General features: G+C 36.5%; 2 protein-coding genes across 3 annotated transcripts; one reads left to right on the top strand and one right to left on the bottom strand.

Annotated features, from left to right (window-relative positions):
• The first annotated feature begins 2,914 nt into the window (after positions 1-2,914).
• On the top strand, positions 2,915-15,819 carry LOC121879651 (serine/arginine-rich splicing factor 4-like). 2 transcript variants are annotated; one of them, XM_042386337.1, is made up of 10 exons: positions 2,915-3,044; positions 5,638-5,769; positions 6,046-6,116; positions 6,408-6,485; positions 7,604-7,676; positions 9,457-9,530; positions 11,154-11,342; positions 11,549-11,590; positions 12,421-12,546; positions 12,677-15,819. In XM_042386337.1, the coding sequence occupies exons 2-10, from the start codon at positions 5,644-5,646 to the stop codon at positions 12,768-12,770; spliced, it is 873 nt and encodes a 290-aa protein (XP_042242271.1). In that variant the 5' UTR covers positions 2,915-3,044; positions 5,638-5,643; the 3' UTR covers positions 12,771-15,819. The 2 variants fall into 2 exon arrangements, with proteins under 2 accessions (XP_042242271.1, XP_042242270.1); XM_042386336.1 differs by having other exon boundaries at positions 11,546-11,590.
• LOC121879652 (sepiapterin reductase-like) lies at positions 15,644-22,013 on the bottom strand. Its single transcript, XM_042386338.1, has 5 exons — positions 21,884-22,013; positions 19,966-20,166; positions 18,305-18,507; positions 16,897-17,128; positions 15,644-16,187 (listed from the first exon to the last, which is right to left on the bottom strand). The coding sequence occupies exons 2-5, from the start codon at positions 20,164-20,166 to the stop codon at positions 16,020-16,022; spliced, it is 804 nt and encodes a 267-aa protein (XP_042242272.1). The 5' UTR covers positions 21,884-22,013; the 3' UTR covers positions 15,644-16,019.
• Between the last annotated feature and the right edge of the window lie 1,602 nt (positions 22,014-23,615).

Below are 23,615 nucleotides of genomic sequence, written 5' to 3'. Positions count from 1 at the left end.
TAAAATGCCTTTGGGTGTGACTTGACCTCGCTTGCAACCAGCCTCTGGAACTCCTTTTCAGCCCTTCTACATTCAATCTTTGCTTGGTTTCTAGCTCTTGTATACATCCTCCTGTCCTGCTCATCATTTGACCCAACCCACGTCTTGAATTTCTGGGTTTTCTTCTTAACTTTGTCGACCGCCGCATGGTTCATGTGTAGGGATCCCCTCGTATTCCTAGAGGCACTGAGTTTGGTCTTGGGTATATATTTATATATCAAATGGGTCACTTTACTGGTTATGATATTCAGCGTAGTGTCTGTGTTCTTGTGTCTTAATGAGTCAGGCCAGTGGATACCCCCTCATCTGTTCCCTCATCCCGTTGTAATTTTCCCTGTAATATTTGCACCTTGGCCTGGCCTTATCTTGAATTAGGTAACAGTTAAATCTGAATGACAACACTATATGGTGACTGGTGCCAACTGGGGCAAGGTGTTCCAGTTTGGCCACCATACTCCCTCGTTTGTTATGATGAGGTCTAGTGGCTTGGGTGTTTGCTCCCCTCTGTAATGTGTCGGGTCTCTAACATGTTGGAACAGAAAATGATCTCTTAGAGTTTCTACAAAAAGAGTAGCAGGGTTATTCAAGTCATTTTGGGTGAACTCGTTTCTCCAGTCGATGTCGCCATAGTTAAAGTCCCCCGTGATAAGGAGGTGGCTAGAGTTGAGCATCGCCACGTTGTCTATTAAGGCTCTTAAGTTCCTTTGATTTAGTGGGCCACAGTTTGGGGATCTGTAGATACACCCGCCAATAAGGAAGTCTCTTCCCTTTAGTTTAATTTCACACCACTTGGACTCTTCAAAAATATACTCTCCCTGTACCCTCGTCTGGCTGGGTCCAAGGTCTTGCCTATAGCATAGATAACCACACCCCTCTTGCAAGTTTCTTGAGAAAGGTTCGTAAATGAGTCACATCCAGCAATACTGAACTCACATTCCTCTTGGTCGATTCTCCTGTTCTTGTACAACAGTTCTACAACTCCTACAATATCTGGTTGGTGTACCTTCAGTAGTGTATCAAACTCCTCTCTCTTATCAAGGAACGTGTCAGTATTAGTGTACATGACATTCACGCCCGAATTTGTTATACTATGAATTTGTTTATGTTTTTTTTAAGGCGTCTGTCAGTGTCAATATATGTCTGTTGGTAAGCGTATGATATATTTCGTACAGGAAATAGTGTTTAGTAAATTCTCTGGCCATTGTGACGATTTTCAGTATATAAACATCAAGCTTCCAGTATAATTATGTGGGTGTGTCATAATTAAGTATACCCATCAATGGGTTCGTTTTCTGTCGTCCTCCATTTGCTTATTTTCTTTAATAGAAGAGTGACACCAACAAAGATTAAAATAATCATAAAAATAATAATTTATCTTAGTTAATTTGTCATCTACCAGAGCTCTATATCCTTAAGGAGTCTCTCAGTGATTGTAAATCTTGGAACACTCTGTCAGAGTGTTCTGACAACTTTCCGACTCCGACTCCGATTATAGTAGGCGTTTAAAGTTGCGAATAGCAAAAAGAAGAATAAAAGGAGGAATAGAGAGGGTACAAGCAGTTTAGAAAATATTTCCCACTTGGTGGATAAGCGAAAGAAAATTGATGGTGTGAGTCACTCTTCAACCATGATCAGTACAGCGAGTGTAAGCCCCATTGATGGTGTAGATGGCAGTAACTCTTCAAGGAGGCCACGCCTTTACTTCCCCAAGAATAATGGCATATCAAATATCACGGTTCTAGGTTGTTTGTGAGGAAAACGTCTTAGAATTGTCTAAATTATTGTTTGCAAAGAAAAATTCCGAGATTCGGCTAGTGTCAACAAATGCAATAATACTTAGCTTTTTTAGTAGTTTTCTGATTTTCACTCCAGATACTTCGTTTATAAGTAAAATGCGCCATGCGCGTCGTATATTATTAAATAGTTTTTCCTGAGCTTATCATTAAAAAAAACACGATTGAAATATGCCTTCTACTGTAAATTGACCAGAATAAGAGGCCGTTGTTCCGTCGGTCCACACATTACCACTAAAATCGCGCTTTGGAAATCCATCGTTGGCCAGTATTTAGCATTGAAACATGCCATTAAATGTCCCAAGCATTATTACAACCACTATTTACCCCGCAATAGAATCGTGGACCTTATATTCGAAATTAGCATGCTAAGGAGTACCTATAATGTTATTTTCAACAAAATCTAATTTTGGGCCAAAACTGTTGAAAATTAAGCCTTACTTAAACAACATAAATATAGTGTTAGGACAGGCCAGGAATCCAATGCTCTGTTTGTTCATTTGAGGGATAATAAGCATTGCATTGACTGGGATAATGCCTCCTAAATATTACCTTGTAATTCAATTGACAGTAGGAACATTATAGAATCCAGTCTCATTAAACATACCGAATCCGTCAACATGAATTTGAGTTATGGTATGTACAAACTGGATAATTTCGTAATTAAGAAGATTTGTAACCAGGTGAGAAGGTTGGGTCCTCTTACCCTCTGACCTGATTACGGACTGCTGCTGTGCATATGAAGATTAGTAGGTCACTGCCTAGTGATCGGACCATTGTGGACACTCACTGTCCCCTAGGGACTTGATCTCACTCTCGTTTACTGTATACAGTATATATGCTTTGTTATGTATTTCTCCTTAGTCTGTACTCACCCCTGACGATGTGAATTACACGAAAGGCTTGGGAACTTCATGTTTTCTTGTGGTTATCAGCATATATATATATATATATATATATATATATATATATATATATATATATATATATATATATATATATATATATTGATAGGGGTATAGGGGTAAAAATAAAAAAAATAATGAGCTCTGGAAGACTGGTGGCGGGGGAGGGAGGTGGGAGGGACCGTGCGCAGTGGAGTGACACGCAGGCAGCTCCCTCTTCCTCCACCTTCTTTCTACCGCACTACCACACGGCTCAGGCAACTGATAATTTACCTCGTATTTAATCGTCTGGTGCTCCATATATGAAGTAAGTTTAGCATAAGTATAAAACATATATTAACATTTAGGTACTGTACATTCCTGGGAGAGTATATCAGAGAGGGAAGGATTGTGAACAAAGTGAGGAAGGGAAGTTAGGATGTTTGAGATACTTCCTCCAGGTAGTCCGCCATATTGGATGTTGATATACTATTAAATGGATCAATAGTTGGCGATATTTGTAATACTAAACAAGCACAGGGTAATACAAGGTGTTTAAGTGTCTGTTATGTATTTCTATGACGATAGCTCACTAGTGTTGTGTTACTATAGCCGGTGAGAGTTGGAAAAAAGGTGTGGTAGTTCCAATGCATCGGCGTCCAGACTACAGTAGACCCAGCTTGGTTGTTTATTCAGGAAAACGGTTAAGGGGTTACACAAGTTCACATTGGTTTGGTATTAGAATAGATGAAGGCATTTAAATGTTTAATTATAACGAATGGTAGCCCAAGGCAGCCGTGAGAAGCTTAACATCGGGGTCCCTATGGGGGGGCTGGTGACTCAAGCGAGTATCACGAGGCTAACACAAATATTTCAGGTGTAAGTTTCACTGTTTTGTTCCTTAAATAATTGAGTTTGTTGGACCTTTTCGCCAACTACAGCTTACATTGATTAGTAATGCAAAGAATTTACTTGATCACCAACTGTGCAATGCTTGATCTCAATTTTAGTTCTGTTGCTCTATTGTGAGAGGGTAAATTATTGTCATTATATTTTGTTGTGGATGCAGGTACTGTAACCGTATGCCAATTATACTGGATATAGGTGCAGCAGCAGTAGTATTCATGGACTGTGCTGTTACTTTAATGGTTAAGTTAGATTAGATTAGTCAGAATGAAGGCCATTTTAATCGGTCCGACTAATTACCCAAATGTAGCAAAATGTAGCCGCAATGAAGTCAAATAATGGTCCTACATGAATAAATCTGACTGCTAATCACTTCTCGACTAGTATTTGGTGTCAGAAAGTCACCAAAAATTGGAAAACTTACTTTAATCTGAGTTAATAGATCGCGTGCATGTACCGAGGGAGCGAGTAATTACCCAAATGTAGCCAAATGTAGTCGCAATGAAGTCAAATGATGGTCATACAAGCGTAATTCGGGTTGTGAATCACTTCTCGATTATTATTTGGTGTCATAAAGTAAAAAAAAATTGGTAAACTTAATTTAATCTGAGTTGTGTTGTGTTAGGTTAGATTAGATTAGGTTAGGTACATACACTTGATCTATTAACTCAGATTAAATTAAGTTTACCAATTTTTTGCGCCTTTGTGACACCAAATACTAGTCGAGAAGTGATTGGTAACCCGATTTATTCATGTAGGACCATTATTTGACTTCATTGCGGCTACAATTGGGTAATTAGTCGGACCCCATTTTAATAACTAACACTGTTTAGTCTACCCACTACGCATGCACATTAGACTGCCATACCAACAGACATTAATGTTTGGCATACAGCTGCCATAACTGTATTTTGTGCCATTGTATATAGTTGTACAGGTGATATTCAATATTTACTTGTTGCTTGTACTGGATACTAGCAAAGGTAAAGGTTCGTTTTTGTCGACCATAGAAACTACTAACAAAAATAGGTTCTTTTTGTCCATTCCTCTTTTGATATGAGAAATTGTTTTTCTGGTGTATTTTGGTGTGTTCTAGTCAAATATGACCTTCATTTCTTGTGCTAAAGAGCTTTTTTCATAGGAAATCAACCTAAACTTACTTAACTTCCTTGGACCCCCAGCCATATTTTGGTATCTAGTACCAATGAAAGGAACTTTGTCGAAGTTTCATGGTGTAATTTTGTTTTTTGTGGACGTCGGTTGTAAACAAACAGCAGACGTCAACACACACCGACAACAGCAGATACCTAATGTTTTAGGGTAAATATTAACAACTAAGCATTTGCACAAGAAAAATTACTTTTAAATACCTGTATTGATTCATAATAAAAAAGAAATAACATTTAGGGTAGTCAGAAACACCAGAAGAGGAATGGGCGAGACAGATATTAACCAAATTTTATGTTGTTTAAAGAGAATGAGTTGTTCAAAGTGGGCAGGGCTTTAAAGTAGATGGAAAGTGAGCAAAATACTAAAATGTTCTCAAAACATAATGACTCCTTATTACTAGTACAGTAATGATATAAGTGAGGTCATATTTTTTTTTATTTCTTACTGTATATATGAGGGGTTCAGAATAGCAAGGGTGTATCACTGGATTGCTCGGTTTCCAATATTTCTATATCTGTCCATAGCCCCAGCATTCCTGTATTAGATAGTCAGGTAACATTGATATGCCTCCAGCATGGTACAATCCCCATAAGAAAATGGGGGCAGAAATTATGCAGTACAGCCTGAAAATTGAGCTGAATTGTGATATTCAGATATACACCCTTGCTCTTCCATGCCTTATGTGACACCTGATAAATAATACTGTATATATATATATATATATATATATATATATATATATATATATATATATATATATATATATATATATATATATATATATATATATATATATATATATATATATATATATATATATTTATTAAATAGCTCATGTTTTCCAGGAAATCATGGTAGGCACTCGTGTGTATGTAGGCGGTCTCAGCTATCGTGTGGGGGAGAGAGATCTTGACAGATTCTTCAGATCTTACGGCAGATTAAGAGACATTGTTATAAAAAATGGATTTGGTTTTGTGGTAAGTAACTTTAATATTTCTGTACTTTGTGAATATATATTACCAACCCCCCCTCCCCCCAATTTAAGTACTTTTAAATAGTAAAGTTACTGGAATTTCTCGTGTAATTTTGCAAGGATTAAGCCTTCCATCATTTTTAACTTCATTATTTTGAACAGATACACTTTATATAAGTCTCTTAAGGAATATGAAATGAAGAAACACAACTAATGATAAATCTTTCAATACAGTACTTTGTTTAGAATCTGATGATAGTTTATTTTTATCTTTTTGTAGGAGTTTGATGATGATCGTGACGCTGATGATGCTGTCTATGAAATGAATGGGAAGGAGCTTTTAGGTGGCAGGTAGGTGTGAACTGAGAATATGGTTCCTCATTTGATTTGATTTTCATCTAATAGAATCAACAAAATATTGTCCTATAAAAAGTTTTGGTAATACTGTACCTGTACATATTAGATTTCACCTAGAGTTCAACACATATGCATACTTATTTATTCATGGGGATGAGGATACTGTACTTGATATCTAGTAAGCCTATTTTATAATTTTCTCTTCATACTATATATCATACCTCAATTGTAGTCGAGTTTGAGTGTTTTTAAAATTTATTAAATCAAACACGGACTGAATTACAGAGTCACTGTGGAGAAGGCTCGTGCGGCACCACGTATGCGCTGGCCTCGGGCTCCACCACCAAGAGGATTTCATTCCAGGTAAAATTTAGTAAAGTTATGGGTTTTATATGTTTAAATGGCAAAACTTTACTGTACTAGTAAATGACCCGGGAAGGATAATGAAATGTGTGAATTATTGTCAGGGAATACACTATGAAGATTTTGTGGAAGAACTTGATGCAGTGTACTACCTGCATCTGATATTCACATTAAGAACGAAGTTGTAAATTGCTAGGAAGGATAGAATGATTGTGTATCATTTTTTTAAATTAATGGAGAAGCATTTAAAAGAAAATTTGAGTGTGGAGGGCATGCATAAGTAGCACAAGATGGGAGATTAAATTTGCTCGTTCTGATACATATGATAAAATTATAAGTTTTATACCAAAAAAAGTTGCATAGTGTATCTGTATATGGTGACTTGCACCTGGTATTTAGGAACTGAAAGAATTCAAATTGTATTGGGGCACTATTTAAGAGAGGTAGTAAAGATGGTTTAATGTTGATTTACAATTTGAATTAGGAGTAGGAGAGATGCACCAGGTATGGATCGAGTTGGTGGAGACATATTCATGATAGATTCCACTTTATATGTTCATGGGCAGATATATTACTGTATAGGCTTTCTCATTGGAAACAAAATTCTATAATAAATTAGAAGTCTCATTGATTTAAATGATAGTACTGTATACACAGTGGATATTACTTGAGCCTTTTCTATACACTAAGTAATTACTCAGTTTGTTTCAGAGCACATTAGGTTGTGATATGATTTTTAATTGCTGGTGTTATTGTTCATGTGTTCAAGTGGACTGAAAACTTGATTAAATGTTAGACTTAGACATTTGAGCATTGTTTATTGTGAGGGTAAGATATGAGGAGCGCAGAACTGAAGTATGACAAGTGCTGGTATGCCTGAAAACAATTAGTATGATGTGTCACTAGTATCATTTAAATCTGCACAAACTATGCTACAATCTGCCACTTGGGTCACTTCAATATCTCCACTGGTTCCAAAGTTATGGTAATTTCAAGGTTTGCCACAAACTTTATCTGCATTTTTCTCGTTTCTCATTTATGGCACTTGTCCTTTCTTTGGTTCTGTGCTTCTCATTATAAAACCTGAGAGTGGGTGCTCATCCGAGCTCTCATTTCAGTCGATTTGGTATGGCTGCTCGAACAGATTACCGTCTGACAGTAGAGAACCTATCAAGCAGAGTGTCTTGGCAGGTAAGAATTATTCCTTATGATTATGCTGTGTTTTTGTTGATTGAAATTCATGAAATATATTGTTAAGCTGTTATTGGCATATTTTGATTTCTTTTTTATTATTATTCCAAAGTTTTTAATCTATCTTTTTATATTTGTTTTTATAGGGTTAAGTTGAAATATCCAAATGACCTCGTTCATCGAACTCTAAACACTAACATTGATTTTTTTTGGTGGTGTTGAGGGTAGTACCAAACATGAAGGAATATTTTTTTTTAACACTTAATGACTATTATAGACCAGTTACTTAGGTATGGGTCAGAATCCATCTCATGTGGGATTTATTTTCCATACATACAGTATTTCAGCTTTGGGTACCTCGTGTGTCAGAAATTTTAGTGTACTGTAATGGGGAGTTTACAAAATCAGTTACTTAGCAAATACTGTAATTTGTTCCTCTGTTACCCTGAAACTTCCTTAGTGGTAAACGGAAGATTTCATCTTTAATTGAGCTTAGGAACAGGTGATAAAGATTATCAGTTACTGTGTGAGACTACAGTATGTATAATCTTATAAGGGTAGTTTGCTGAATAAAAAAAAAGATATTTGTTGAAGTATAATAGAGGAAGGGTAAGTATTGGGATGGAAAAAGATAGTTGGTGGGCCATGGATTATTGTTGGGGTTAGTTATTAACTTCATTTATTTTGATGGCTGGGGTAACCTTCATAATATACCTGGGAATTAGAACCAACTAAAAGGTATTTGCTATTGTCTTGATGGTACATGAGAGTGTAGCAAGTAGCAGAGTTGCAGTTTCATTGTTAAAACAGACCCTAACATTCTGCCGATGTCTTTTTGAAGACACCGTAAGAGAGGGCAGGAGAAATAGCTTGAGACATGGGAGAGGAGGAGGGACGCGCAAGGTCGCGCAAGCAAGGACGAAGGAGCAACGTAATGGGCCGGTCGTTCTGGCGAGACGTGGGGTTTCGTCTTGCGAGGCGAGGGTACCATCTGGACTGGGTCTACCTTGGGCCCAGGCGGAACGTATGGACGAAAGTGGGGGACGAGGACGTGGGACACATTTTCCCTGCGACGTATCGTGGGTGTGAGGACACCTCGTTGGGCTGGAGCGGAGACATCTGCTGCCCAGCCTCCCCTCCCCCTCCCCTCAGACCACTTGCAGGGTCCGTGCTAGGCGTGGCATGAAGTGGGGCTTCCGTCCCAGGCTTTCGGTCACCTTGTCCTGAGTGGCTGACCGGGTTTACACGCTGCAGGGGCCCGCGGAGGTCAAGTCTGAAAGGCTCAGTGGGGTCAACACTGTTTGGCTTAGAGGTATAGGAGACATATAAAGCCCATATTTATCATTAAGGTAGAACAATAAATGCCTGATACTACGCGTATTTCATAGTTTATTCTTTATGCCTTTTATCAATGCATTTCTTCATAATTTCTGCCAATTTGTCTGTCATGGATTACTTGTGTTTAGTGTTAAAATCCTTAGCTTAATTTAAAAATTTATACTTGTATATAGTTGATAGGCTGATATGGGCAGAGATCATAGTTTGCCAACATTAACAGTTCCCTTTAAGGAGGCTGGGATTTGAAGATAACAATTTTCATCTTTGTATCCAGAGAATGCATCCAGAGGATGTGTTCTTATATTATTGCCCTTCTAGGTTACCTAGGAGGACTTGACTATGGTCAGGAAGATGCTATGAAGGAACCACTGAAATGTTTATGTAATTAATTACCTGATGATTGTGAACTTTTGAAGTTTTAATACTTTGTATTTCTCTGCAGGATCTCAAAGATTTTATGCGACAAGCTGGTGAGGTTACATATGCAGATGCTCATAAGTACCGGAGAAATGAAGGGTGAGTATTTATTGTTTATCTTCATACAACATAAATACTGTACATTGAAACATGTCTTGAATTCTGGTTATACTTTAAAGTTAACAGCTTCCAAACATCCTGGGATGACTGAAAGTTATGGGAAGGATAAAGTTAAGGTGGTATGGAAATGAAGGAATTATCAGGCAGAGAGTAAATAGGAATTTGCTTAGCTGAACATACTAAATGGGAAGTGAGGGCCTGATAAAGACCGACATAAAATTAGATGGTAGGAAGTAGAAGGGAACACCAAGAGGGAGATAGAAAGATCGGATAAAGAACACTAATGAGGAGGATGGATATCCAGGAAGCAGCAGTATGCATAAATATGGTGAGAGGATGGGACCGAGTAATCTTCTGAGGCAGTTCATTACTGCTGATCGGTGAAGCTAGGTTGTGTGAAGAGATGGGTAGACCAGACCTCGTTTCTTTGTGTGGAGAGGAGTACCATAGAAAAATATCTTTAATGAATAAATTATATTAAATGAAAGGAATATGTATTTCCTTTCTTACTGCACTCAGTAGAAAAAGGCTTGAAAGAGTAAATAAAAATATAATCAGCCTAAGAGGTTTACTTGATGATCAAAGAAACACAATACAGTAGTCCCTCGCTTAACGAACGGTTCGATTAACAAAATTTCGGTTTACAAATTAGCTCTCGTAAGGATTTTCTGTTTGATTAACGAACAAAACTTTGATTAACGAAATTCTTACGACAAACACGTTTTGTTGTGCGCATCAGCTGATCGGCTAGTCTGCCAAAATAGTATAGTAATTGGTTCTGTTTACATTAGTTTCCAGTGGAGTAAATATCAAGAAAGATGGTCTCTTGAGTATTTCTGCATTTTTTATATTAAAATTCTCGGTCATTCTGAAATTTAGTTAACATATTGATAATATAAACATTACAGGGAACAGTTTTTGTTTGCCCATCAGCTGATTGAATCACCCAACAAAGCTTCTCAGTTTAACTTTGTTTATAGTGGAGTGAACATCAATTTTGTTGGTCTCTTGAATATTTTTGCATTTTTACATTAAAATTATTGGTCATTCTGAAATTTAGTTAACATATTGATATACAGTGCAGAAATTATTATGAAACACGAAGTAGGCATTAGAACCAATGCACTCTGTAAAGAATATGGCATGTCATCATCGACTGCCTCTACAATCGGCTGTTTGATATGTAAACAAAGCTGCCGGAAATATGACATACACACCTCAAAGTAAGTTAAAATACAGTATTCTCTTGTTTTTTATTTATTATTGTACAGTACACTGTACAGTGCAGTACTGTATTTAGTTTATATTTAATGTTTTGTTATTTCTATTACTGGTGTACAGTACAGTACTTTGTATGTACTTTTTCTTTGAGTTGGAACCAATTACCCAATATCCCATTGAAATAATAGATTCGGTTAATGAACGATTCTACTGAACGAATTGTGTTCGTTAACCGAGGGACCACTGTAATGGCTTGGAGATATGTGAAAGCTTTGTCATAAGGCATGATAGAGAAATTTAAGACAGAATTCATGTTCATGTAGGCTGAACCTTCATAAATTCTGTACTGCTATTTCATCTGCATTCTGTTTCTTTCAACAGTGTGGTAGAATTTGCTACGTATGCAGATATGAAAAATGCCCTGCACAGATTAGATGGTAAGGAGTTACACGGAAGACGTATTCGCCTAGTGGATGAATCCAAATCCCGAAGCTCTAGACGATCTCGCAGATCAAGGTCGAGGTCATCCTCACGTTCCAGGTCACGCTCAAGATCACGAACACGTTCCAGGTATATTACCTTCAGAGAAACTTTTATATTAATGTTGCTTTGTTAGTGTTTATGAATTTTATATATGGTTGTTCAACAAAATATGTAGTAGTTACGTATTTTTAATTAATGTGGATAGTAATGCAGTATTGTTTTTGTTGGTTTTATGTGAACACAGTCAAATATACTGTGTGCTGTATGTCAGAATAATCTCTCTCTGTCAGCAGGTCGCGCTCCCACTCCCGTTCCCACAGTCGCTCCCGTTCAAGGTTTGTATTTTTGGTCAATTATTATTAATTTGACCAATGTTAGCTGGAATTAGTGTTAAAGACTTAAGTAATAGTTGAACATGTGGGTAAGAGATGTAAATTTGCAGAATTTAAAGTCTGGGAATGAGTTGATATGAGCTAGACGTATTTCAGGCGTGAAAGATGTACTAGTTATAAATCGTTTACTTGGTTGATAATCTTTGTGATGGCAAATATAAGTAATTTATTAGATGATTTGTTCTTAGAATGGGTATTACACTTGCATTGTGTCTCGGAAAGTGGCCAAGGTGGGTTTGGGAATTTTGAATATTCCAGTATATCCCTAGGAAAATTCTATGAAGATTCCAACTTTGATAGAATCCCCATATACAGTAATTTGAACATTCATGTACTCAGTCTCAAGTGCATCAGAAGCAGGGAAGATAAGGTGAAGAGAATTGGAAGGCATGTACATGTGTTTCCCTGTAATAACTTTTGCTTTTGTTTTTACAGGTTACTTTCTATTTGTACACTGTTCTTACATTTCCTCACACATTACTTTGGTAGCCTACAGGATAAAATTCTAATTATGCTCTTATTAAATGTATAGTTTATTTTAATGATATGCACACAAAGTAAATTAAATCAATAGCTACTTTTGATGATCTTCAGGTTGGGCTGTTTTAGGGCAGTGTTTTGAATAGGAAGTGAGAACAGGATTTACACAAGTCAGTTTTGGTGAGAAAGTAAAGTACTGTACTTGGTCTCTTAAACATTATACAGTTTAAGTCTTTTAGTTACAGGCTTTTTCTCTATTTTTTACATCATGGGCTCATAAATTTAACCTTTAGGAGTGGTGGCCACAGCAAGAAACGCCGTTCAAAGTCCAAGTCAAGATCTAAGTCTGGGTCACGTTCAAGATCAAGATCTGGCTCAGAGAGGTCAAAATCTAGGTCAAGATCCAGGTCTCGCTCCAGGTGATTATTATTATATATATTTTTTTCTAAGGTGTTGTTTGGTATAAACCATGTACCTGTACGTATATTGCCATTAAACCAGCATACAGTTGTGAATGTACTGTATATAAATATTTTGTGTATCTTTCAGGTCTCGTTCCCACAGCCCTACTCCAGAGAAAAGAAAATCACGTAGTCGTTCAAAATCTGCAGAAGCGGAGTCAGATTCTGAGGAAGAGAAGTAGAGAATCAGAGTTTTCCTCTGGTTGTGCAGCATGTGCTGTCAGTACAATTGGATAATAATCCCATTCAGATTAAATTGTGTATGATGTATATTTCTTAGCATTTCTAAAGTTGTAGCTCCACAAGAGCTGTATATTTTTAATGTTAAATATACACAATAAGGTCGACTCTTTCTAAAGTTTTCCTCCTTGGTTTAAAAAATGAACCAGTCTTATCACTGCCATTGCATTTGTATCATATGATTGATTTTATCAGGATGGTAATGGTCCCAACATAGTTTACATCAGCAATTCTGGTTTTCAATTTACCTCCAAAATCACTGAATTAAAAATTTCAATAACCAAGGGGTGAAACACATTGGAAGCTGACACGAAGGTAACCTTGCTTTCATTTGTTCTAAAATATGTGTCAGTTCTGTCTGTTGGCAAAATTGCAGTAAACAGGTGTAGTAAGCCTCATGATAATTATGTAGGGATTCTTATCAAAGGCTTAAGTTATCCCCACAGAGAAGTACATAAGGGTTCAACATTCTGTAGAGTTCTTGAAAAATAATCTTTAGTTGACATTTTTTTCAGCATATTGGAGTTATGCCTCCTGAGAAGGATCTATATTAAAAAAAAATTATGGACTTGTATAGTGATTTTTTTCCTTTCTCTTAAGTCTTGATTAAGAAGTTCATCAGTAAAGCTAGACTCCATTTCAATTTCAGTTATGTAAGATTCCTGATTTGGTGATTGTTTATCTGTGAAGGTTAATACTGTAGTTACCCTCTTAAGTAGATTTTATAATTGCTATTGGCTTGTTAGAGGCATTTTGTAGTGCATCTCCATTGATGTAGCTGAAAAATGTCTTGGTTTTTCGTAGTAATGGGGGGGAGAGTGAGAAATGAATGGTATCCACAATTTTTTTATGTACATAACAGTAGGGCATTTGAGAGGTTTCTGTGAATGTTTTATGTCAGACAGTGTCTACTAGGATTAATGAGGCTAACCTGTACAAGTAACATACTTTAGGATAGTTTTATGGCAATGCCATTTTTAAATGTTCAGGGGTTAAATAGTATCACATGTTGAGTGTGTACTTGATGCAGTGTATGTACTGGTTAGGTAAAATCTATATGAAGTGTCACTATAATTATATTTAAGTGATATATATATATATATATATATATATATATATATATATATATATATATATATATATATATATATATATATATATATATATATATATATATATATATATATATATATATATATATATATAATTATAAAAGCTATGTAGCTGTGTGAACATCCATCCCCATCACTCCTAATTGCATTTCCTTCTCTTTAATCGCCTTTTCTACCCGCCGTCCATTTCAGACTTTTACATTCTTTGTTATTCATTCACTTCCCATTCTCTCATATGTCCATACGTCCTTATTAAACCCTGGTCAGCTTTGACATTATTTCTACATCATTGTTTGAATTCTCTATTCTTATTGTCAGGAGCAGTTTTTTCTAACTTTTCTTGCATCCTGTTTAATATTGTCTGCTTAGCATTTACTCTGTATATCCTCTCTTTTGCTAAGGTATGTTTTACTTATGTTACCTTTATTACTCTATGAACCAAATTGTTACTCATTGATTCATTAGCTGGGAAGTAAGTTTCCAGTTTTCTGAAATGCCTTGCTTCCTCCTTTCAAACTGACATTTATATCCCACTGTATTTATTTTCATCCCTCCTTAATGTCATTTAGTATCAGACTTCCATACTAATTCACTAAAATTGTAACTTTTTTTCTGTATCATCCAACAGGACAGCATCTGATACACCTCTAATTTGCTTCCCTCTCTGTCTTGCTTTCACTCCCACTGGAAGCCAATATATCATCTTTTCTTCCAGAAGATTACCACACCTATTGTGCATACTTTATTTTCAGGCTTTCCTGTTTTATGCAGGGTGGCCAGAAACTAGAAAAAATTTACGCATGTCACCGATTCATTCTTAGCGCTGTAATTACAGTAATATGTTCTGCTATGATTCTACACATTCACAAGATGTCAAATATCATTTACTTTTTCTTCACACAAGTCAATACTACTTGCCAGCAGCACAAGCCTTATAATCACACCACATTGTACACTCGTGGATAATCCTCCCTCCCTCACTTAGGTGTAACCTACACTCCATCCTTCCATTTCATTCTTGGTCTTTCCTAATCATTCCTATCATCCATATCAAAATTATACTTTATCATTAGTTTTTCACTTTCCATTCTCACAATGTCGGTACTGTATTACATGAGTAAACCTTAATAAGCTTTTTGTCCAGCACTGAGCTTTAACTTCTACTACAGTAGTGTGTGTAAAATTTTACTCGCCTCATGAAGGTTTTTATCTAACATCACATAAACTGTTATACAGTATATATTTTTTGAAATGTGTGATACCAGAGCCTAAGGTTTAGAAACCAAAGAAAGATTATTTAAGTTCGTGGTTTTTTTTTGTCATTTGTACAGGTTCTCGTGTATCCTTTCCACCGCTACCTTCTCTGCTCGTGATGTTGGAAGTGGAGGAGTTTTGAATTTTACTTTTGAATTATTCTATTTGGTATGTGTAAGATGTCATCTCCATTTAGAATATATGTATTAATGTTAATTTATATTCGTCATATTGTTCTGGAATTATAACTGCATGTACCAGGTACTTGCAGATGTCGTTAATGCAATGATCAGTAATTTCATGCCAATACAGTACAGCAACTACCTAGGACCTGACCAAGCTTTTTGAAAACTTATCAGGTCTTATATTTATTGTACTGGTGTATTATTTTTATAATAATAATACTGTAATTATTAGTTTTTAAAAAGGATTAATTGAAACTGGTGGTGTGCGTGCGTGCACTAAATTTAATACTTTCCCAGCAATGTTGTAAAGCACATGACAAAACACAATTCCTAAGAAAATGGTGATCATTGTATTGCAGTCAGAAAATTAGTTAAGTCATTTGGATGGTCAAGTAAATATTTTGTAAATATTAATGCTTGAATAAATCTTGTGTAAATTATTGTAATTTCTTTCTGAAACAATTTTATTTAGTTATGGGCCACAGTTTTTTAAATTGGATTTTAAAACAAATTACAAGTTTCTTATAAAAAATAAACATTTCAGTCTTTAATAATTTGAATACTGTTAGCTCACACTTAAACCTTGATGAATTAGCATTGATACACAACTGTGTACAGTACTGTACACAGTAAAACAAGCCTATGCATCATAGTAATCAACATGGTCTCCTGACTTGAACTGACGCTTTTTTAAAACCTCTAACAGTTTGTTGACCGACACACTACATGCAAGAAGTTTGCCTTCCTCTTTCAATGATGCAAACATTAATCGCATTTCATCATCTGCTGTTTCACTGCGAGCAAGCTCCTGCAAGAATAACAATAAAATTTATAGAAAAAATTAACAATACATGTATAGGTACTTGGAAAAACAAATAGGTATTCATGAAATCCACACAACACAATAAGTTATGTTAGATAAGAATTTGAAGTACAGTACAAACTACAATACTGCATACAAATTCATACAGCATATCATTTCTAGCACAAACTCACCTTAGTCTGCTAATAACAAAGTTAGTGGTGAAAACTACAAAACTTTGCAAACCACCTTAAAATGGTGACCAGAGAAATGATGAGAGGAAACTAAATACAAAGATCAATAAATTTTACGGTTCTTTAGTGTCTGACGAAGGTTTCCAAGTCATTACTGTACTGGATTAGGAGTAAATTTTAACCTTAGGATGGAGGGAGAATGTAAAACTAGACTTAGCTTATGACTTGACAGTTTATCCAACTTGCTTCGGCAGTACATATACATTAGGTCGGGCTTAACACTAAACTGCGGGCAACTGAACAATAAATAATTGGATTTGGATGCAAAACAAAACCGAGTTACTTTGAAATAGTTTCCCTGACTGTGGGTCAATAAGTCGTGGGAAGGAGGACTGACGTGATTCTTTTGTGTGACTACACTTTTGTGTTAAAGAAGATTTATTATTTGCTTTTGATACAAAGAAAATTAAATTTATAGAGAAGTTAAAAGAAAGTTACTTGCAGTATCCAAGATGACTTACCTGCATATCATTATCCAGGGGCCCTGGAGCATAATTCAGTACCATTAGCTTTGGTTCTTCTGCTGCCAGAACCTTAAAGAGCATGTCCCTGGCAGCTTTTGCAGCACAATACAAACTCCAAGACTTAAAAGGTTGTATAGCACAAAGTGATGATATGTTTACAATCTCTACTGCTACATCAGGAAGCTGAGACACCATCTCTAAGAACACAGCATTCAGCAACACCACAGAACTGCAAAACCCAGTGAAAAGAAATAGTAAGTTGCAGCACTGTTGAGTAATAACATGATAAATAGTGTCACAATAAAAGAGAAAGGAACTACAGGGTAGTGTTTCACTACTAAGAGAAAGAGCACAGCACTGCAGGGTAATTTTGGTGAAGTTTGGAGATGAGTCTGCCTGTCTTTAGGAGGTTATCCAGTGCTAATACAAGGTATCTGTCCTGATGCAGCTTATTTACACAATACTCTATTGTATTAATATTAATTTTATACCCAAAGCAATTACAAAACTTTTCTGTAATTTTTGTATTAGTGGTTTGGTGAGTGTCTAAGCAGCATTTTATACCTAAACAGCGTAGACTTTTCTTCCTTGGCAACGAAAATAATTTATGTAGATAAGAAAACCAACCAGACATGCCTAACCTCCTAGGACTGAAAGGTTTTATTCTGTTTTTTATTTTAGGTTAGGTTAGGTCAGGTAGGTTGGTTGGTTAGTCAATATGTTTTTATACAGTACAGTATTTTGTCAACAGATGGAGGAAGGCGAGCTTGGTGGTCCACTTGGTGCGCACTGTATTCACCCTCAACAAAAACAAAGGAAAACCAAAGGTAGGAAAATTGCAGCAATTCCTCCACCCATTACTGAGTCAGATATTACAATTACCTTAGAAAGGAAGCTTCCTTAGCTTTATGGTGTTGGGGAGTGGCACTAGTCATAACGGCAAAATAAACATGCATGTCTCAGTCTATTGGATATCATATATGAAGGTAGATACAAAGATAATAAAGTTTCTGTACAGGTCATTCTTTTCATATTAGAATTACTTTTACAAAGACTATCTTACGTCTTGTAGATCTTTTATGGTAAAACCTCACTTCTGGATCACTTACTGTACTGTACATGTATTATCATATAACTTAGACAACAGGATTTAGAATCTTTTTTGGTTAGTAAGCTGATAAATTAAATCATAATTCCTAATTTTCAAGACTACAGTATTATGCAATACAATACAGTATATATCTCCAAACAGTATTCAAAAGAATATTGTTCATGTAAAATAAAAATTATGAATATACACGTACTATACTGTATACATTTATTAAGTGTTATTACTAAACTACTGGTTCTGTTAATTATTTAAAACTCGTGGCTTGAACATGTTTGATAGTGATGCTGGGAATACCTGATATTAAGGGTGAAGTAGCTGTTGATGTGGTCGGAGTCCTTATGATTCCGCAAGTATACGAGGTCCCCAAGAGAGCCTGCATTATGGAAAATAATAGAGCAGGTTGGTGGAGGATCCTGTCCAACTTTTAGGTACTCACCCAGGACTTTCTCTAGGTCTTCCTTACTGGCTTTTTCAAGGTCCATCACAACAGGAATAAACTGTTGGTTCAAAAAATAAGTTTGAGTGATGGCAATGTTATGGTTCAAAACACAGAACTGAACAACTTACTGTATTACACATTGGACTGATTCCATGAGCCACTAAAGTGCTGAACCCTATCAAACATATGTACATATATAGAATGTATAAATCTTTACACATCTGGATCCGTTATTTTTTAATTTATCATTTCATAACTTGTCAGCTTACTAGCCATTCGGGTGGTTGGTCTGTTTTTTATTAATTTGTTTTGGACTTTATTGTCCAGTGTAAGTGTAGGAGGAAATCAGAGTACTTTAAGGAAACCTGTGATGTTTGGTGGGGTCACAGGATAAACACCCTTCTCACATCTGTCCCAAGCCGTGCCAAGGGATGGAGGCTAGTTGCCTCTGAAGGATTCCTTCAATGTTCTTGATAATTTTGAAGCCCAGTACTATTCTTGATTTCACAGCTTGGGCTGGTAGTGTGTTCCATCGGTCTACCAGCCTCGGTGTGAAAAAGTACTTCCTTATTACTGTTCTGCATGATAACTTGGCAAAATTTGGTTAGGTCCTCTCGTATCGGTGGTGAGTGACATCACAAAGAAATGTCCTGGATTCATGTTTTCCATCCCTTTCAGGATTTTGAATGTTTCAATGAGAACTGCCCTATTGTGCCTTGTCTGAAGGGTTGTTTAGTCCTAAGGCCCTCAGTCGACTTGGGTAATCGTGATGACACTGGCTAGCCTTGGTCCACATATTCTCTAACTGCTTCAAGGAAAGTGCATAAATTTGTCAGACAGGATTTTCTTTCCATGAAACCGTGTTGTGATGCATTGGTAAGACTGTATTCAGTTAGGTGTTGGATGATGGCATCCCTCAGAATTTTCACAAAGAGTTTGCATACTGTATACTGTATGTGATATTAGGCTGATCGGCCTGTAGTTTTCTGCTGCACTTTTCCTACCCTTGTATATTGGAGTGACATTGGCTAATTTTCAGTCCCTAGGCACTTTACCTTGAACCAAGATTTTCTGAATAAAAGTCTTAGTGGGGTGCAAATCTCATTTACCACTTCCTTTATCACCTTGGTCTGTTGCTCCGTCCACTCCAGGGACTTGGAATTCTTTCAAGGTGGCTACTTTCCGTTTGATGATATCATCTGTAATTGTTATCTCTCTTAATTCATTTTCCACCCCTGACGCTGACTTTCTGTGCAGTGATCTCGGTAAAAAAAATATAACTTAAGCTGCACCTTGTATTAGGACTAGGAGTCCAACTAGGTGGCAGACATGACTTGGAGGATGGGGTACACATCGACCTGCACCCAACTGGACAGTAAGCTGACAAGTGGCAAAGAGGATAAAGAAGAAAAGATGGAAAGATTAAAGTTTATAACTATTTGGGCAATTGTAGTGGGAATGTTGACCTAAAAATAATAAACAAATTCATCAGTAATTCCAACTTATATGTACGTACCTTCACGTTAGGATTTGTTTGTTGTACTTTGTGAGCTGTGTCATTAAGGCCTTGGGATGAGCGAGCCAAACCCAGGATAAGGGAGCCTGAGTCTACCACACCTGCCACGCCCTCACAGATGGCTGCCCCTAGGCCCCGTGAGGCTCCCGTTACCACCACCCATGACACACCCCAGTGAGCAGTTTTGGATACCTCACTCATCTGAGAATATTAAAGAGCACCATCAATACAAGAAACACGATGAGCTGAACTTGTGATTTTCATGTGAATTTACAGGGATATATATCAACTCAGATCTCGCCAACATACTGTGGGATAGTAAATATGGGGGAACATACAGAAATAAAACAAAATCGATATCTTAACACCTTTCTAAAAATATATACATTCCCAGACTTTTTAAAAATTATATGGCTATACATCAATTTGACCTTTAACCTTTTAAAGGGCAGCCACACTTAGGCATTTTATTCTGGTTAACGCCAAACGATTTTATTCAGCTGAAAGAAACCCACGTCCTGTAAAGGGTTATTAAGTGATTTTTAAAATTTAAACCAAATGTGTGTTGTTTAAATGTCTCTCTATTTCCCAATTGTCACTGCAGTATTCCGTCCTTGTTAAGAAATTGTAATTGAACTAAACAAATGGTCAATTACATCTTTTTATTTTTAATGGGTTAATTACAATTACACAAAATAATGTAGGCCACCCGGTAATTAATTGCACTCATCTTCAATTACACTATTCTAAGCTTGACACTAGGCAACGCAATCAGGCAAGTCATACTAACTATACAGTACACAATAAAACTAATAGATACTTCTCATGAAGAACGTGGCTTAGAAATAATGTATACGACCTTTGCGACCTTGGGGCTGTCTGTGAGGAGGAGCACTTTCTGCGTGATAAGAACTCTTTTGTTAAAACTCCTGAATTACATACTTACCCAGTGTGACATGTAAATATACAAATATTCATGGTTATTGATCCCTTAAGTAGTAAGATTCACTTGATTCAAGAGACACTATAAAAATGTCGAGTACGGTAAGGTGTAATTAGGAGCCAGTACATGCCCAAGCGAAGAGGATAAAGTTAAGCAAATTATTAATAACTGATGGAGAACTCTCCAGATAGGGTTGTCAAGCGTTCCGTAAAAACAAAATTGTCCCTTATTTCGTTGTTTTGTCGTTGTCCCGTATTTGATTGGTTCTGATACTTCCCCCCAAAAAAATCTGTCAATCACCCCATTCAAATATATTTTAAATAAATGTTCCCCATAAAAAGGTATTGATGATTACTAAATGCAATACCGAATCTTCGTGGAAAAGTAGCTTTATTGGGATATTTTTCCCAACCAACAATGTCAAAGAACCGGGTAAAAAATTATAAAAAGTAACACTAAATATCTTCATTCTTCTTTTACGTTAACGTTTAAACGTTAATGCAATTATTTATTCTCGAAAAAAAAAAAAAAACATTTTTATCTCCACCAAACAAGGGTCGCGAATTTTGAAAGCGAAAATCTGGCAACTCTGTTTCCTGTACGTCAACAAAAGGCCTCACTGGATAACACGCAGTAAACGAGAGAAGAATCCCCTCTTAATGTCGGAATTTCCGACTCTTGTTTATCGAACACTAATTGAATAACCCGAGAACTGTTTTTTCCACCTGAACAATCAATCGCCGGTCTGGGAGGCGTCAAAGAACTATTCCTATAATTACGAGCAGAAAATCCTACTGACAACGTTATAAAAATGCATGAAGTCTTACCATTTAACAGATCGATATTCACAATACACCAGACGTTGAAAACTCACATGTAAGATACAAATTTTTGGGGTTAAGTACACACTGTATCACAGGGCGAAGGAAAAATCAATGGCAGTGGAGTCAAGCCTCAACGACTGTGCCCACTCACCTTTAATGCTCACAACCAACGAGTGAGAGGCAGTGTAGTCACTGAGGCAGCTGGTTGGCAGACTGGTGTAGTGGTGTTGGTCCATACTCCCCGAGTCCCCATGTGTCCGCCACCAGTTGCTAAGCCCCGCCTACTCTCACTCACTGCCTCCCTCACAACCATGGAGGTATTTTTTTTTATTATACCTCCATGCTCACAAGGAGTCACAACCTACCCGGACATTCTTTTCCCAATTCAGGAAAATTCATCCATAACTGAGGGTGGTGTGGTGATGAGGAACCGACTCATGGGCAAAGAAAGATATTTGCTGACATAAAGTAATGGCAAGCTCTGATGAGAGGGTGTAGCTAGTATCCTAAGTCTACAGAATTTTAATACATGTAGACCTTGCTGGTCACTTAAGTTATGCAGGTGTTTACCTGTCAATGACTTGGACGATTTCTTATTTTCAAATATATTCTATCCAAGAAGAAATATCCTTGTCAAACGAAATTGTCATCACCTTCGTTACGTTTTCACGTTAAATGAAATTTTAAGAATAGTTTAGAATACTGTTTTCATCTAATGAAGACTTGATCATTCTTATCAAACCTTCCTCAGACATAACCAAAGACTACATAAGAAAAACGGGAAAGCGTCTACCTTTATCAATAAAAGAAAGCCACTGAGCTCCGATCAACGCCATCTGTTGGCAATGCGGCTAACTAAAAACCAGGGGTACGCGTTCATGTTTCCACAGTAACTAGCGGAGTGAGCGGAATATTTATCTTGACGTTGTTAATGTGTACACATGCACACACTCATACACACTGACACTGACTGCAGATGTAGAGATGTTCAATGCATGCGCTGTAGACCTCTTGGAGAAGGGTAATACAGGTGCAGTATGGAAAATTGATGTTTTATTTCATTACAGTATTCAGATACTGTGTGATTTGAGAGCATAGTATGATATATCAAAATTATTTGTACTGTTATATAAGAAAAAAATAAACTACATTATATTGCAGGACATAATGTAAATATAAGAAATCAAAACCCCATATAGCAATCCTTCATGCAATGCAAACACCAAAACCAAAGGCAATAAAAAAAAGTCTTGCTGCACTGTAATGCTATACTGCACACTGCTGCTTGTTCTTAATCAACTTATAACACGCAAAAACACATATCTGTATACAAATCACACATCCATACTAACCTTGTACAGTAAATGTATACGGACAATGTACAGACACACAAAAACAACAAAACATGCTGTAGTAATGCAAATCTTATCAATATCCCTTAATATACGTACATTAAAAAGAGTGGTGCTATTACCTATTTCTGTCTTTGGGGAAACGTGAAACACAAGCTCAGGGTGATCTGTGAATACGGCACACAGGTGATGGTGTTGCCCACTCATGGTTAATGTGGCTGACGAGGTGTTGGTCTTGCTTTCCCGTCTTTCTTATATAGTCTTTGTATATAACTAAGTCCTTGAATTGGTACAGAGAAAACGTGATCCTTAATTCAAACTCTTGTAATGAAGAGTGCCACCGACGATACACGATCATCCCCTTAACCCACAATGTTCTACCTCTATAAGCACTACACACTTTGCTACTATTATCTGAAATATAATTCTTTCGTACACATGGTATACCCAGCAGACTTATTCCTCTAATATTTGTCATATTTATTACCTTTCTCAATAAAGAAGAGAGCTATACACACTAATTGTTATACA

Source organism: Homarus americanus, unplaced genomic scaffold, assembly GCF_018991925.1.
Source record: "Homarus americanus isolate GMGI-L3 unplaced genomic scaffold, GMGI_Hamer_2.0 scaffold47790, whole genome shotgun sequence".
NCBI lineage: Eukaryota > Metazoa > Arthropoda > Malacostraca > Decapoda > Nephropidae > Homarus > Homarus americanus.
Note: the sequence above shows the minus strand (reverse complement) of the source record. Positions and strands in the feature narration are given on the sequence as shown.